We start from the raw sequence: 16,914 nt of genomic DNA, 5'->3' as shown, positions 1-16,914 counted from the left end.
CAACCAAGAAAAACTGGAATCATGGATATATTGCTTACCTTCTTCTAATAGTAATAATAACACAAAGACGCATCTTGAAGCACAACTGTTTTAAAGTATTGGATCTTAAAGGACAGGTACATACATCAGCATATCTTCAGCTTATCATTCGGCTGAATGTGTAGTTTGTCCTCCAGAAAAATAATTCCATTTGCAGTGTTCAGATAGTGATTTCTCATTTCATACATAGAAGTGATAATGCCATTCTATATTCAGTGACTAATGACTTCCACATCAACTGGCCATAAAGAGTTGTCCAACTCAAAGAAAACAGGAGAAATTATGTAAACAGCTCATTTGGTTCATCATGTGAATCTACTATCTGCCTTCCTCTTGTTTGGTAATGAGAAGACTTATAGTACTGCAGAAGTGGGCAACTTGTGCCCCTCAAAATATTCTTGGATTGCTCATCATTGGCTATGGTGACTTGGTGCTGATGCAAGTTGCAGTTAAACAGCCTTAGGAGTGCCATAAATTGCCTACCCCTGAAATAATGTACCCTGCTTTAAAACAACAATAGCCATACTTCAGTTAACAAAGCCTCTGACAAAGAACCTTCTCTTTAAGAAGACTTTTAACAATCTCCCAGCCCCTCCCTTCTTGTTCTCTGCTTAGCTAGACATTTTTTTAGCAGTATCAGCATTCGAAGGATGGTAAATGGTGGCTGCAGAACCAGATTTCATTGCCTAGATGCAGCAGTGAGTCTGCAGTAAACAAAGTAATCAACAAAGGCTGAGCTGTGGAAGACTGGTATACTTCTTTAGCTGATCCTACTGTGGCCATGTGTGCCTACCTAAAAGGGGCAAGGTAAAAAGCACCTGCTTCCAGAATACCTTAATGAAAATGTATGAACAGCAATATGGTGAGAAAAAGAGAAAGCAGATAAGTCTGCCTCACCAACTCCCTCCGCATGTTTTTAAAACATAAGATTATAAATTTGACCACCAAAATGGAAATCAGAGAAAAGTTGGATGCACTTTGGAAGAAACTTTCATGTGATCTCTACAATAATTTAATATGTTTTTTCTTTACTTAGTCAAGGTTTATCTGACCTGGTTGTTTCATTGCACATGTGTATACTGATAGTTTTGTCATTTTGAAAGACAAAAGAAAATATTTTAGAGTGCCAATCATACGCTAGGAAATGAAGGGAAAGAGACAGCAGGGAAGAAGGAAAAGGTACACATGCCATGCCATCCTATAGAAATAGTGTCAAATGTAATAATCAGTAATGTAATTATGACTTCTAAGGTATATGGCAAAGTTTGTTTCATATGGGTAGTTTGACTTCCATTTGGAAGTTCCTATGTCACAAGCTCACAATAGGTATCCTTAGTTTCTCTTGCTGATTCCCTTACTAGGTCACTACATCCTCTCATATTTTTACCTTGATCAAGTGCTTGGTGAGTCCATCTAGACTGAGAGTAAGCAAATGCTAAAGTCTACCTGGCTGTCTAATCCAATCACACAAGAGATGGGAAAATTACTGAACCTGACAAGAAGCAAATGCAGATATTTACATTGGGGAAAAATGAAGTGGCAGTCCCTACCAGAAACAGCAAAAGGGCAAAGTCATACTGCATGGGTATGTAAGACTCACTCTTTCAAGCACAAATCTTCTCTGTACTATGGACACAGTCTCCTCAAGTATGCATTATTTATTTTATATGTTACTAATCCATATTTATTCCAACTCTACCAGGAAAAAACAAAGTAATCAACAAAGGTTGCATTGTGAAAGATTGATATATCTCTTTATGTGATTCTACTGCAGCCATGTGTGCCTGCATACAAAAGGCAAGGTAAACAGCACCCTGCTTCCAGAATACCTTAATAAAAATGTATGAACAGCAGTACAGTGAGAAAGGGGAAAGCGGATAAGCCTGCCTCACCAGCTCCCTCAACATGTTTAAAAAACATAGATTATAAATTTGACCACCAAAATGGAAATCAAACAAAAGCTGGATGCATTTTGGAAGAAGCTTTCAAGTGGTCTCCATGAGAATTTAATATGCTTTTTCTTTACTTATTCAAGGTTTATTTGACCTGGTTGTTTCATTGCACATGTGTATACTGATAGTTTTGAATGAAATGTTTGCTGAAAAACCATTTTCTCTGAAGATGTCAGCCATAGATGCTGGCGAAACGTCAGGAATAAACTCTTATAGAACATGGCCTCATAGCCCCTCAAACCCACAAAAAGCTAATCTGAGCTCTCTTTCTACTTTGTTTTTGTGAGATAGGAATTTATCCCTACTCTTTCCATGTAATTTTTATTAAAGAAGTCATGTCCAGGAATACATCTGTTTCACTAAGGTATACTTGTAGTTGCAGTTTATCATTAGAAAGCAATTTTCTTGTCATGTTACCTTTGTGAACTGATGTTATGAAAACTCTATCTGAATTTTTTTATCCATTTAGTAATGATGTACTTCTGTATATGATTCTTGACTGTCATTACTTTGGAGTCTATGCTACTGAAGCCTTGTAAAATTAATACAAATAAGTGTTTTAGCAGCCGGGAGAAAACACTCTGAAATATGCACTTACCTGAGTGGGTGGCTGCTGCTGTACATAACCCTGTGGTGGAGGTGGGGGCTGCAGCACTTGTTGAGACACTGGTGGTCCTGAACTTGTAAAGCCTCCTGGGGGGAGCTGCTGACTGGGGGATGCCATGACATAACCAGTCTGTGGAGAAGGCTGCTGTATAATAGATGATGGGTAGACAGGACCAGAAGGTGAATCTGGGTTGTCTCCTGATGACTGACGACTTAAGCTCATCTGGCTAAACTGTGTTGTCATGTCATCTCGCTGTGAGGCAAAAGTCAGTTGAAAATGATCAGAGATCTCTGCAGTGGATATTTGGAAAACAAAAAAATGGGTTCAAACAAGCACACACAAGGAGCAAGAGACAATATATTTTTGGCACACAAAAGTGCAATAAAGCAAACAAAATAAGCAATCCAATCCAATCCTGGATTTTTTAAATCCTAAGAAATCTAAGTTGGCTAAGTCTATGCTACACCTGGTAACACTGATATGTTTTCCCTCTTTGGGGATGGATTTGAAAAGGTAATCGGAGTAACATGCCAGCCATCCCAAAGGCATAAACAATTGTTTACAAGCACAATTATTCTTAGATCTTCAACTGACAAATATTGTCTAGTCTATTATCTGCATGTCTTCTTAACAGCTTCAGTGACAGTAGATGGATATTTGGACTTTTTTCCTACTCCATTAAGTAACCCAGATTAATGGATAGGAGAAAATACTCTCTCTGTCTCTCTCTCTCTCTCTCTCTCTCACACACACACACACATCTTATTTTCTTATGAACAGTATTTCAAACAGTTCTCACAGAGGCTACAGAGCTAGTCCTTGAAACCTTTTAATGGATACTGACATTGCTGAGAAAATGTGTTATTTGGCATTATCCATAAGTAAATTTTAAAAATTTCCCCAAGAAGACATATTTCTGTGAGAAGTTTTTACGAGGCACTGCTTTTCTCTTCACTCTTAAACCTTAAAGGGTTATTCAGTTCTACTTGTGACATTTAGAAAGACTAGAAAAAATATTTTAGAGTGTCAGTCATAAGCTAGGAAATGAAGGAAAAGAGACAGCAGGGAAGAAGGGAAAAGGTATACATGCCATCCTATATTAATAGTATCCAATGTAATAATCAGTAATGCAATTATGACCTCTAAGGTATATGGCAAAGTTTGTTTCATATGGGTAGTTTGATTTCCATTTGGAAGTTCCTATGTCACAAGCTCATGATGACTATCTTTAGTTTTTCTAGCTCATTCCCTCACTAGGTTGCTACATTCTCTCATATTTTTACCTTGATCAAGTGCTTGGTTAGTGATTCTAGACTGAGAGTAAGCAAATGCCAAAGTCTACATGGCTGTCTAATGTAATCACACAAGAGATGGGGAAATTACTGAACTTGACAAGAAGCAAAAACAGGTATTTATACTGGGAGAAAATGAAATGGCAGTCCCTACCAGGAGCAGCAAATGGCCAAGGTCATAATGCATGGGTATGTAAGACTCACTCTTTCAAGCACGAATCTTCTCTGTACTATGGACACAGCTTCCTCAAGTATGTATTATTTATTTTATATGTTACTAATCCATGTTTATTCCTACTCTACCAGGAAAAAAATCAAACAACAACTTTGTATTTTAATTTAGGATCTATTTGAATCATAATGTTTTCAAAGAATTAGTTTTCAAAAATTTTGTTCATGTGGAAAACAGCATTTTGGCACAGAAAATGTCCCCCCCCCCAATAAAATACAGAGGTGGTTTTTTTTGTGCAAAAAAACCAAAAACAAAAAACAACAAAAACAAAAAAAAACAACACCTCCTCTGTTCTCTGTGCAAAATGTGTTTTATGTTTCTGTCGTGTTGGTTAAATTGGAAAAAATATAGGGGTTTATTATATATAAGAAGGCTTGTCAAAAAATGTCTACTGATGGTTGATCATTTTCTCAATAGGGTGTGTGGATATGTCAAGATGCCCTTTTTCATAAAAAAAGAAAAGAAAAGAAAAGAAACTAGCAAGGTGTATTTTTAGAGATCTACGTAAAAAGGCATTTTCTCAAGAAAACAGCATTTTATATGCAAAAAATATTTCAGAGCAGAAAACAATTTCCATGCACAGAAAACAAGCTGTCTTCAGCAAAAAACAACCTAACCCCCCCCCCAAAAAAAAACCCACAACCAGGTTTGCCACAGAAAGACCAATTTCTGTGTCAAAAATATTTTCTGTGTTAGAAATTTGTTTTCTCTGCAATAAAAATACATGCATTTTCCACACAGAGTAAGTGCTGAAATGCAGAGATGCTCACCTGTCTAAGCTTCTCTTCCTGATGAAGAGAAGCTTAGACAGTTGAGCATCTCTGCATTTCCTGACACTTGAAAGCCTGTTTTAAGGCCATTTTTCAAACATTATCAAACATTTTTTCTATCCCTAAACTGGGATTTACTGGAGACACTCTGCTCTGGCCTCATGAGATGACTCAGGCTCACCTCATCATTTCTAAGCTGATCTTCAGTCAGTGTGCCTGAGGGAATTCTGCTTTCTCCTGACACAGCAAGAATCTGCCCCATTTAAAAGGCTGTAAGAGTGGGGCTGCTTCATTGCAGCTAGATCTTTGGTTCCCTTTACATATAACTCTCCTGAAACAGAGGCACAATTAAAAGTGCTGGTCATGACCTATAAAGCCCTATTTAGTTTAAGTCCAGATTATCTGAAAAACTGTATCTCCAATAGGAACCTGCCAGACTTCTAAGATCTACAGTGGACTGCTTTGTCTCAATTTCATGGCCATCACAGATTCACTTGATGAGGACACAAGAGAGAACCTTCTCAGTGGCTCCTCCATCCTTTGGAACTACTTTCTGCAGGAAGCTATGTTGGCCCCCAGCTTGCTTTCCTTTTATCACTAGGCAAAGATCTTTTTGTGCAAGCAGGGGAGCTTCTTATTGGGATTTTTTTATTTACTTTTTAAAACTTTTGTATGATTTTATACTGTTTTGTCTGGTGATTTTAAATTTTTTTAAATTTTATGGTAATTTTTTTAAATTGGCGCCCTCTGGGAGCCACCTTGGGTCCCACTTTGGGAGAAAGGTGGCATACAAACGAAATGAAAGGAAATAAATATGCACAATGATGACTTATAGGGGATTGTTAGCTTCACCCTTTGACCACATGTCTTTTCAGATTCTCCTGTACATCTCTCCACTTTGTTGGCTGAAGAAGGAGCCTTTTAAGCAAGATTTGGTCAGCCTGTAGATTGATATCTGTGGTATTGAGCCTTTTCTCATCTGGCAGATTAAACGTCTTTCTGGAGCTGCAGAAGAATTCATTGTGATGCATTACCTGGCTCTGCAGTGTGGGGCCTGAACCAATGTACATGGAAATTCCTTTCTTGATGCATGTATTGTATTTTGCATGGTTGTAAGCTATTCCCCATTCTTTTTGTTTTGTCTCCCCGTCTCTTTTTGAAAAGCTTATTAAGATCCATACAAGTGAGTTTTATGCTAAATTATCTGAAGCAGAAACTTTGCTAAATCTTGCAATTACAAGCTACTTGAGCAACTCAAAACACATAGCAGGTATTATTTTTTTAAAAAGAGTGGCAATTCTAAATAAAAAAAATGAAAGACACTTTAAATGCAAGTGAATATAAGGTGATGTAAAGCAGAGTAGGTTTTACATGCAATATTAATAAAATACCTTATCAATTCTTAATTTGGAAAGGCACACAAACATGCACTGTGGGAAATCCTGTACTACTTACCGAAATTATTTTTGGCCAGACTGTGTGGCTCTAATGACAACCACTTCCAGGATCACTCAGTAAGACACAAGATTTATGGCAATTATATTCTGTTTCTTTGGACAGCAATGCCCCCAAACAAAAAGCAGGCTCAGACAATATAATCAATCCACATAAAAAGTAATAAAAATCAATCGTACCACGGGAAACTGCTGTGTTTGAGACACTGCCAGAAGATGCTGAGGAGGGTAGGAAACTGCTGGATACTGCATGGATTGTGAGGAGGGCTGCAGAGTCTGAACAGGCTGATGCAGAAAAGGAAAGAGCAGAACAAAAAGGATTCAATTATTGTCCTTTAAGGCAATAATTTGAGCTAAGGTAAAAACAATAACCTGGTACTCTAGATAACACAATACAGCTCACCCAACACATGGCACAATTTGTTAGAGACAAACATGTATTGCAATTAAATTCAATGGCAAAACAGCCCCTCCCTCAAAAAACTAAAACAATTTCTTCCAGCAATCAGAAATTCAGTACTTGTTCTCAAATATTATACTGTTGGTGCGATGCTCCAGGAGTATCTGAATGATGTTGAAGTTTGTAAAGTTATGTTGACATAGGGACTAATGTGTTATTTACTTGCTAGTGAAGCAAGTCTCCCAACTGGGCCTGTGGAGCTGCTTTCTTACTCTTGCTCAACCAGAATGCCAACTTTACAAATTATTTATGCATTTTTTCTATATATGCTTGCTTGCTTAAGGAATTTAAGCAGGTTAAATGCCTGTACTGCAGCCACTCACTCAAAACCATAAGGTTGCGAGTTCAAGACCAGGAAAAGGGCTCAAGCTCAACTCAAGCTTGCATCCTTCCGAGGTTGCTAAAATGAGTACCCAGATTGTTGGGGGCAAATTAGCTTACAGTTGTAAACCGCTTAGACACTGCTTAGGCAGTATGAAGTGGTATATAAATCAAGCTTGTTTGTTTGTTTCTTTTTTAAAAAAGGAGAAAATGATGCAACATTAGATGTACTGTATTACTCTGCTTGAGAATTAAGATTCAGTATTTGGTAAAGTTGAGAACCACAAAGATCTGATTAACTGTAAGTTGTCTTGTGCACAATGTTGCCATAAAAATAACCATGAGCCAATAAACATTAAGCTTATTTGTAGAAAATAGGCAAGTACATTAAATAAAAATTCTGCTTCTACTATTCAGTGTAATGAACACTGTTTCTACAACTGCTATTTCCCACTGACTATTTCCTCAGTATCTAGAGAAAAGCATCACAAGTTGCCTGTTTTAACCACCGTTAGAGAGAAGCAGGCGGGAGACTTGATTGGCTTGGGACCAGATGGTGACTGGATGGCCTGCTTTCAACCAGGCTGCCAATGTGGTCCCAGATGAGCTGCAGGAAAGAAGTGGTTTTTCACCACTTCTTTTGCTGGTGGCTTCGGGCTGCATTAGATGACCCCAGAGAAGCATTTAAGTTTGCCATAATTGTGCAAATTATGGCAACTACAATTACTGTCCTTACACTATGACATTTTGAAATATGACTAGTCCAAAGGGGCTCCATCAGATGATCCTTTTCAATGCTTTTGGGGAAGAATCTACAAGTTGTGCCATAGCATCATGTGCAATATAGCAATCTATCATGGAAGGCATGACTTGTGTGACATACTACATTTCAATTCCTAAAAAGTTTGTTTACACAAGTGACTCGTCAGATTCCTTGCTGGACTGCTCTTGAAGTACTAGTCAAGCCTGAACCTGCTTAGCTTCCAATATTAGATGAGATTGGGTGTGTTCAAAGTGATATGGTCACAGGCTGCTCTGGAAGTAAGGCAGACTTGATTAATATTAACCCATTTGTCTCCCATAAGATTTCATTTGAGCTGTGGGCATGTAGGAAAAATCTGCCCCCATTTTAGTATCCTTACCTGTGTGACAAGGTGATTTGCTATTTGTTGCTGTGGCTGCTGCACGGGTTGTTGGGAGGAAGGTGGTTGTTGAGACTGTCCAACTAACTGGGTTCTAATTGGTTGCTGAGTGCTAGGTGGATTGTATACTGCAGGTGTACCATCAGGATTTACAAATGGTTGACCTGGGAAAATTAGAAAATAATGCACTTTTAAAGATAACATCATAAAAATACAGCAACTGGCTATCTTTTTTCTTTTTGCTGGACTGCTAACATTTGCTTTTTGATCGTTAGCTAATATTTCCCCTTTAAATATATTTAACCAAAAGAAACATATCCCCAGCTCTCAGTCCCAAATGAGCATATCCATGGAGGACCAAGCTTTGTGCAGTTTTTAATGTCAAAGTATAGTTTTTTCCATGCTATACACCATGTAGGAATATGAACTTATTTCAGGATTTGAGTTGTTAAAGATACCAGAAAGCAGTGACACTGACAAGTAGTGAGGGAGAAAAGACATTACTTTCACTAGTTTTCTTAGAACACAAAACTGAAATAGAATGGAAACGAGTAAGTGTCTAAGGCCCTATACAGACAGGCCAAAATAAAGCTGCTTCGGGTCACTTTGCAGGTATGCTGTTTACATGATGCATGCGTCTTAAGAGTCCAGAAGCTGCACCAAAGCTGTGCACCAGTCCTTAGGACTGGATCATGGCTTTGGTAAGGCTTCTGGGCTCTTAGTATGCATGCATTATTTAAACAGCATACCTCCAAAGTGACCTAAAGCAGCTTTATTTTGGCCTGTCTGTATGGGGCCTAAGAAACCATTGAAATTCCTAATTCTTGTTTAATACAAGTATTATTATAAAAAAAGTCTCATATCCACTGTGATTTTATGTAGGGATGACTATACACATTAGTTTAGTAGTCTGACTAGACTAATAGTGAACTCTTATCCATGTCTACTAAAAATATCCCACAGGGTTCAATAGGAGGACTGATCTCCAAGTAAGTGCAGTAGGACTACAGACTAAATAATTTAAACGTAGAATTTTAATTGGACTTTAGCTGAAGCCATCAAATAGTGATTCAGAATTAACAGAAGCTTTTTTTCTCTCTTGAGAGCTTACAACGTGGTTCTGTATGACCCATGCTGATCTTCCTGCAAATAATATCTGCTTTCCAGTAAGCTCTTAATGCATATTCCAAATGATTCTTAATGCAAAATTTAATTCCAGCTGTCCATCCTTTGCCATTGAGCTGGCAAAAATGTTTGAAGTTTCTATGTGGCTATTTTATGTGTTACTGGTCATGATGCATGGTTTTAGATTCTGTCAATGAAAGGACTGCTGGAGTAAAACAGAAATTTAGTATTTAATCATTTAGTATTCTATCAGAGTTCACACTAATTAACAGGAGCACTGTTGAGGAAATTCCCTCCACAAGAATAAAATCCTACTTGATGGTCCTTCATTCACAATCAGCCACACCCAAGTCATCCGTCATCAATGTATGGGGATGACTGTAAAAAGGGAGCCTGTCATATTTATATATGCTCTCCTTGCAATTTGTAGGAGGAATCTAAAACTAGAGGGAGAGAAATGCATGTGAAGTAGATATTTATTAAAGATGTAATTTATTAAAGATGTATTTATTAAAGATGTAAATGGCAGGAATGATGAAAAACATGGCTAACAGGCCTGGTCACACTTTCCTTCTATTTGATCACTTTTGCAAAGAGGGGAATGCTGGAACAGGATGAAAGAGAAAGAACCAGCTATGTTTATTCTCTGAAATCACAGTAAAGCAACTTAAAGGAAATGTATATGTACAAGGAAAAGAGAAATAATATATGAAAAATATGTGCAAATGACCAAAATAACTATTTCTACTTATGCAGGCTTTTCAAGTACTTCAAGTACCAAAACCTAAACTATATGCGACAGTTCTACTTTAATTTCTCCCTCATCAGATCCACAAGAAATCCAGTGGAGCCCACAATATAAGCTTTTGATATTTCTCCTGTGCTTTATATTTGCAAAACTACAGCACAAACTAAAACAGCCTCTTGGGATGACCTGGGATGTTTAGAGCTTAGTTTTGCTATCAGAACAGGCAGGTGTCCTATATAGATCTCAGCTTGATGGGTTTGTTTGTTTTTATCCTGACTGTCAACTGAATTTATTTTTCCTAGTGGTGTGTGTCTGCGCATGCACACACACATGCACAAATGTTGTTATTATTTATCTGCTACTACTTATTTTGTACTTTTATTTTTACAGATGATTGATTTTAAAGCAAGAAGATTCCCAAGATGGGGGCATTTCACTTGCTGGGGTACCTTTCTCTTGGAAACTGCAATTTCTGCTTCAGTAATGGTCAGCATGCAAACGTTTATATGGTCTGGGGGGGGGGATTGAGAATGACTTTTAGCCTTACCTGTGTGTGGATTGAGCAGAATACTTCCTGGTGGTATCCCTGTAGCTTCAAGTGGAAGTATGATATAGCTGGTGTTGCTTGGTACTACCTGGCCACTTATCCCATTTTCAGTATAGGAGACACTGTTTGAAGATGTGGCTGTTACTGCAGGGACAATGGATGCACTTTGGACACTCTGATGTGTTCGTGAGAGAGATCCTGAGGACCCAGCACTGCTGGAAGACTCTGAGCCTGAAAAAGGAGGTTAGACCATCTGTTATAGACACTACACCAATTTCTAATGTTTAGCCACATGTCAACTTGTAACTAGCAGGTAATTTTTATAATTATTCACAGAGAGAGAGAGAGAGAGAGAGAGAGAAAGAAAGAGAGAGAGAGAGAGAGAGAGACCATTATGAAAGCCAGTCTTGATTAATTTGGATAGTGGAAACCTCTACAGATTCAAAGTCTTCTAGTATGATTGGGGACCATGGCTACAGGTAAGAAACACAGGAAGTACTTCCTCCAGTGTACTATAGAAATGTGGAAAAGTGGGAAAGACATACACTCCCAAGGCTATCCTCTTGCGCGAGATGAAAATTTAAATAAAAGTTTCTACATCAAAACTAACAGTCAGTGACTAAGCAGAGCTTAGGAACTTTAGTATCAAAGATAATTCATCAATACTATTATTCATTTAGAAATTACAGTCCGACCTTGCCTTACGTGAGGGAATCTGTTCTGGACCCCTTCGCGTAATCCTACTTGAGCTGGTCATGCCACTATCTTATGTAAACCTGGAATATGCAGTTTAAGGAGGGGTACTCAGAATTCTTTGCTGTAGGTTAGTTTAGATTGTCTAGTCCTAGTTTATGCAACTCTATTGATCCACTTTGATTTTTCAGCAGTTTTGAAACAGTTAATTATAGAATCTTTCTGGGTTAGTGGTGGCAGCTATTGAATAGCCCTCCACTATAAGTATGGCTAGTGAGAACAATACCATTGTTTCAGTGCCAGAACGAATGCTTTGAGTTTACCCAGACAGTTCAAGTGGCTGATCTTAGCCAAAAGGCCGAGAAGCGATTTTACTTGTTTCTTTTTAGATGATGCATTTCGTTGATTTTGCTGTTGTTGCCTGATATCAATTAATTCATTAATACATTAAAATTTTCATGCACAAAACTGGATTATCAGTCCCAGTTCTCTGAAATATTAATCCTTTCCCTATGGAAATGAATTTCACATTCAAGCCCCTACTTACCGGCAGAAATAACACTATTGTGCTATTTATGTTTATATACTAATTGAAAAATACTGATGTTTGCTGAAGGGAAAACTAATATAATTTATATTCCTCCCCTTTACTACAAAATGCCATATGAGAATAAAATATACTTGGTAGATCAGATGAAAAGTCAATCCAGCTTTCTGTTTTCAGCAATGGCTTGCCAGATATACTTGGGAAGCTTGCAAGCAGGGCATGAAAATTGCCATCCCATGTTATTTTTTTTTAATGGCCACCAGTGTCTGATATTTAGCTATTTACTGTCTTTAAAGAGGGTGGTTCCATTTAGATGTCATGGCTCATAGCTATTGAAGGACCTGTGCTCCCTGAATCTGCCTAATCCCTTTGAGTAAAATTAGCACTTTTAAGATACGAAATTAAAGGCTTGACAGTTCCTATGTAACTTGAAAAACATATGCCACCAACGATAGGCTTAAATTGCTGCAGGAAAGCACGAAGTACTTTGCATAATCATTCTTTACATCTGGCAACCACTTCTGAATCTTTCCCCCACAATCTTATTTTTTCCCCCTGACTTCCTCAGGCTGATTGACAGCTTCATTTTATATCCTGGCATTGCAAGCCACAAGCTTATTTTGACAACCCATTCTGTCCCCTTCCTCGCAGCCTTTTATTGAGTTTCTACAGCTTTTCCTCTCCTGAATCTTTCAGTCTTCCAAAATTAACAAGATTTAATGGAAGAAACACACACACACACATACATCACTTCTTTTAAAAACACTGCAACATACAACTTCTTTTAAAAGAAAACTGCAACAAACAGGATATTTACTATCACTGAACTGACTTTTAATGTATCACTGAACTGACTTTTAATGTATCACTGAACTGACTTTTAATGTATCACCAGATTTCATTTGGAAGTGACTGACACTTCATCAAATAGGGAAGATAAACTTGAATTACTGAAGCTATTTGGAGAAACGTGTTCTTTCTTTTTTTTTTTTTTAGTATGGTGTAATTGGTTCAAGCACAAAATTATTATTAAAATGCCAGCATAAAAACTATATCCTTTTAGCATGCAGAAGTTGAAAGCTAAAGGAAACTGGAAGAGTGTGGACTGATTGCTATGAAACGTGACTGAAGTGATTGCTGGGGCTAACTTAGGGTTGAAACAGATTGCCCCAAAGGCAACCACATGCCATGGCCCCAATCTGCTTTTCTGCCAGAATTAATTTTCACACTGATGTCGAGGCAGGAGGGTGGGCCAGCGTTTGAAGCCAAGTGAGAGGAGTTTGGGCAGGGAAGCCTCAAGCAGGCTAAACCCCTTCTCTTCCTCTCCCAACAGCCAGCAGAGCATGCTGGTTTCCTTTAAAATGCTGGTCTCTCCAATGAGAGGCCAGCAAAATCTCCTCCCCAGCCCAAATGGTCGGGGAGAAGCATTACTAAATTCAAATGTAGAGACCTCAGAGATATTGTCTCACTACCTTCCAGTTATTATATTCAACAGTTGCTTATTGTTCATTCTAGCCACCCTTGTATCAGAAGAATGGCAGAAAGACTAGTTGAACATATTTGAAAAATAAGTTCAGAATGTATTCTGCTTTTTTAAAAAAAAGCATGGAGCCTTTTTTTTTTTTAACACAGAAAACACATTTTTAAATGCAAAACACAAGTACCTGGCACTTAAAACATCAATTTGTGCACATATAAAGTATTGTTTTCCTTCTAGAAATATTGTTTACTGTGCAAAAAAAATGCTGTTTTCTGTCCCAGAAAAAAAAAATCCGTATGTATTTTTCCCCTATAGAATAAGTCCTGAACCTTGAACAGTCTTCCAAAATTGTGCAGCTGTTGACATCTTTCTTGCACTGAAGGAGAAAATAGTAACATTATTTGGTTTTGCCTGTTAAAATGAAACATGAAGATGTATATCTCTATTGTTGTTCTTGTTGTTGTGTGCCTTCAAGTTATTTCAAACTTATGGCAACTCTAAGGCAAGCCTGTCGCAGGGTTTTCTTGGCAAGATGTATTCATAGAGAGTTTTCCCAGTACCTCCCTCTGAAGCTGAGAGTGTGTGACTTGCCTAACATCACCAACGGGTTTCACATGTGGCTCACATGTGATTTAAACTTGGTCTGCAGAATTATAGCCCAAAACTCAAAACACTACATCATGGTGTCTCTATGACATCTCTGCATCATACTATATTACATCATCCTGACTCAGTCAGACTCTGGAGATTTACAAGCAGGCTTCACCAGAAAACAACACAACCTTTCTTGTGCGTATTGTACATAACAACCATTTACGTGGGATGAGAATATACTAAAGGTACCTTGATACTCAATAACATTTTTGTCAGAGGTCTAAATTCCGTCATGCTAGTGAAGAACTGGAGAAAGCTACCTATCATTCCATCACCAGGTCTAAGGGCAGAATATTCATGCTTTATAGACAAATATTTGACAAACCCAATACATTACTAGCTACCTGTTTTAGACAGTTTGCCGGTACTCTTGTTACTTGATGAGCTGTCACCTCTTGTCAGAACCGTTATTCCACCAAAGCTTGCTGTCTTCATTATGGCTGGTTTCAAATTGCGATTGGAACTGTCTGAATCTGTGCTGCTCCAAGGTCTCTGGTGGTCTGTCCATTTCAATTCATTATCTGTACTGCTTTGTCGGCTGCCAGATGCCTTCCCTGTGCTATCTCTGTTACCCCTACATAATCAGAACACAAAAAAGACATAGAAAAACAAACATAAAATGACCAAAATGCATTCTTAAGTCGCTGTAAGCCTAAATGAGACCAGCTAATGTTGGTATGGTGTGTCAGAAGAAAGTGTTCTTGCCATACTGGCAGCAAAACCAGAATATTTTATGAATCCACTTGTTCAGTGCAGTGAGTCACAGATGCATTTTCCTCCGAAAGCTATGCAAGCATTTTTTAAGCGCCGAAAACAGTGCAGTTCCTTCACTGATTTTGACATTCAGGAGGAAAAGTGACAGCATAAAACCACTTATACTGGGAAAACTTAGATATTTAAATAAAAGTTGTTTCTTCACTACACCTTGTTTGTAACCTGCTACAATTTAAATGCTTACAGGAAGGAAAAGCAGTGTTCACTGATCACAATGTCAACAACCAAGAAATTAATAATGCAAAAGGATGCACCATGGCCTGTCTTTAAAAAAGATGTACTATATATTTCCTTGCATGCAAATACATCTCCCTTGAAACTTTCAAATGACATCAACCTTAACAAAGAAACTTTTATTTGCAATTCAAATTCCATGTATAATGAAAATCACTTGGAAAAAACACAGCAAGGGAAAGATTCCACCAGTGGTTTGTAGTTGAATGTTTTGTCACCAATTTACATCTCTGAAGATGAAGTGAAAAGCTGATGCTATGAGATGTTAAGCAGTGACATATAAGACTCAGCTACAAAGTCTGGAACCCAATACCTGTTGTATACTTTCTGATTCGGTCCAAAGTTGCCAGCCTAAATACTAGATAAAATGATAGGTAAAATGTGAGAATGCATTTAACGTGCTTGGGTTGTGATTGCTGTTGTTTCTAGAATAGAAACAATTGTCATAAGGAGTAATTAATTAATACATTAATTATCCTGCTTTTTTCCTAGTAGGAGACTTGAAGGAGGTATGAAGAACAATGAACAAGATCTCTGGTGTGTAGGGAAGGAGGTTTATCCTTTTTCTTCCTGTGTTCATCACAATGAAACTGCCACGCTGAACCTACTACTCATCCTCCATTCCCCAACAAGCCTCAGGAAGGAAATAGGAGCTTTCAATGCATTGAGGAATGGGTGGGGAAACACCTCTCCTTGTGTGTTACAATGATAGCTTTTTGTTGCTGTCTTTTGGAAACAAAACCAAGATATATGAAACATATTCACACATTTAACACACTGTCTTTTTCACCTGAGAACAACTCCTTTCAAGGCTTCTCATGCACCATTTTAACACTGCAGGTTCTTCAGGAGACTCACCCCATTTCTATATCCCATCAAATAAGGCTTTTACTGTAATCTTAAACCTCTTAATTCTGCTTTGCTATAATTATCCCTCCTTATTAAACTTTGGGCTGCCCTTTGCTCTTGCTCCCTTTGACTACTTGCCTATTTATCCACTTCTCACATAATTACCTGGCTGTTTCTTTCTACAAGACCTAATGGACTCAATACAACTTCAGTGAACATTCTCTGGTTTGTTCATACTTAAGAGTAACACTTGTGCCAATGCTGCTGGCATTCAAACATCTATTATTATTTCTCTCAGTCACTTTATACAGAGGTTATTTTCTTGAATAGATGGGTAGCAAACAACAAACTATGGAAGATACTAGAGGAATATAAATTGTAACAAAGTATATAGTATTATAACCTTACTTCCACAAAACAGGGAACATGTTCTTTCCCAAGGTGCTATTCAACACCTTCTCTCTTACATTTCAGAGAACAAAACTATACCTTTTACCATTGCAATAACCATGCACACTAAATATTATTCTTCACCACATGTAGCTGAGGTCTATGTATTTTCAAAGTGCTTCCTAATTTCAGTGTATATCTTGAGGCACAGAGCAGGAGCCTAAAAAACCCCTCCATTTCATCTACTTCATATTTATTGCTTTTAGTGCAACAACTTCATGGAAGTATTAAAAATGCTAGCAAATATTGCATCTCAAACTGGAGAAAACCAGATTTGTGTATTGGAGAAAACAACAATCCAAATATTCAGTTCAAATACATAAGAAAGCATTTTTAAAACACATAAATAGCCTATATCCAGATATTCCACAGCCATACGGGAAACAAAGAGTTCTTGTATGCTTAAGGGTTTACCTGCATCACTGTTATAGACTGTTGTAAACAGAGTAGTGTACAAAACCCTGGCATGACTTTAAAGGATGAAAACTCACTGCTACCATGAGTTCTGCATACATGTGCTCTAATGGGCCTTCAAATTAACATT

General features: G+C 37.7%; 1 protein-coding gene across 11 annotated transcripts in view; it reads right to left on the bottom strand.

Annotated features, from left to right (window-relative positions):
* ARPP21 (cAMP regulated phosphoprotein 21) overlaps positions 1–16,914 on the bottom strand; it is a 257,279-nt gene that overhangs the window by 46,147 nt on the left and 194,218 nt on the right. For 9 of the 11 annotated variants that reach the window (XM_042472521.1, XM_042472515.1, XM_042472524.1 and 6 more), the window contains 5 exons: positions 14,405–14,637; positions 10,690–10,920; positions 8,270–8,433; positions 6,527–6,631; positions 2,590–2,850 (listed from right to left, as the gene is read on the bottom strand). In XM_042472521.1, coding sequence (XP_042328455.1) covers positions 2,590–2,850; positions 6,527–6,631; positions 8,270–8,433; positions 10,690–10,920; positions 14,405–14,637 — 994 coding nt within the window. The remainder of the gene's footprint in view (positions 1–2,589; positions 2,851–6,526; positions 6,632–8,269; positions 8,434–10,689; positions 10,921–14,404; positions 14,638–16,914) is intronic. The other 2 variants (XM_042472523.1, XM_042472526.1) reach the window with 1 other exon arrangement.

Source organism: Sceloporus undulatus, chromosome 6, assembly GCF_019175285.1.
Source record: "Sceloporus undulatus isolate JIND9_A2432 ecotype Alabama chromosome 6, SceUnd_v1.1, whole genome shotgun sequence".
NCBI classification, from domain to species: Eukaryota; Metazoa; Chordata; class Lepidosauria; order Squamata; family Phrynosomatidae; genus Sceloporus; species Sceloporus undulatus.
The sequence above is the reverse complement of the archived record's forward strand: the minus strand, read 5'-3'. Positions and strand labels throughout refer to the sequence as shown.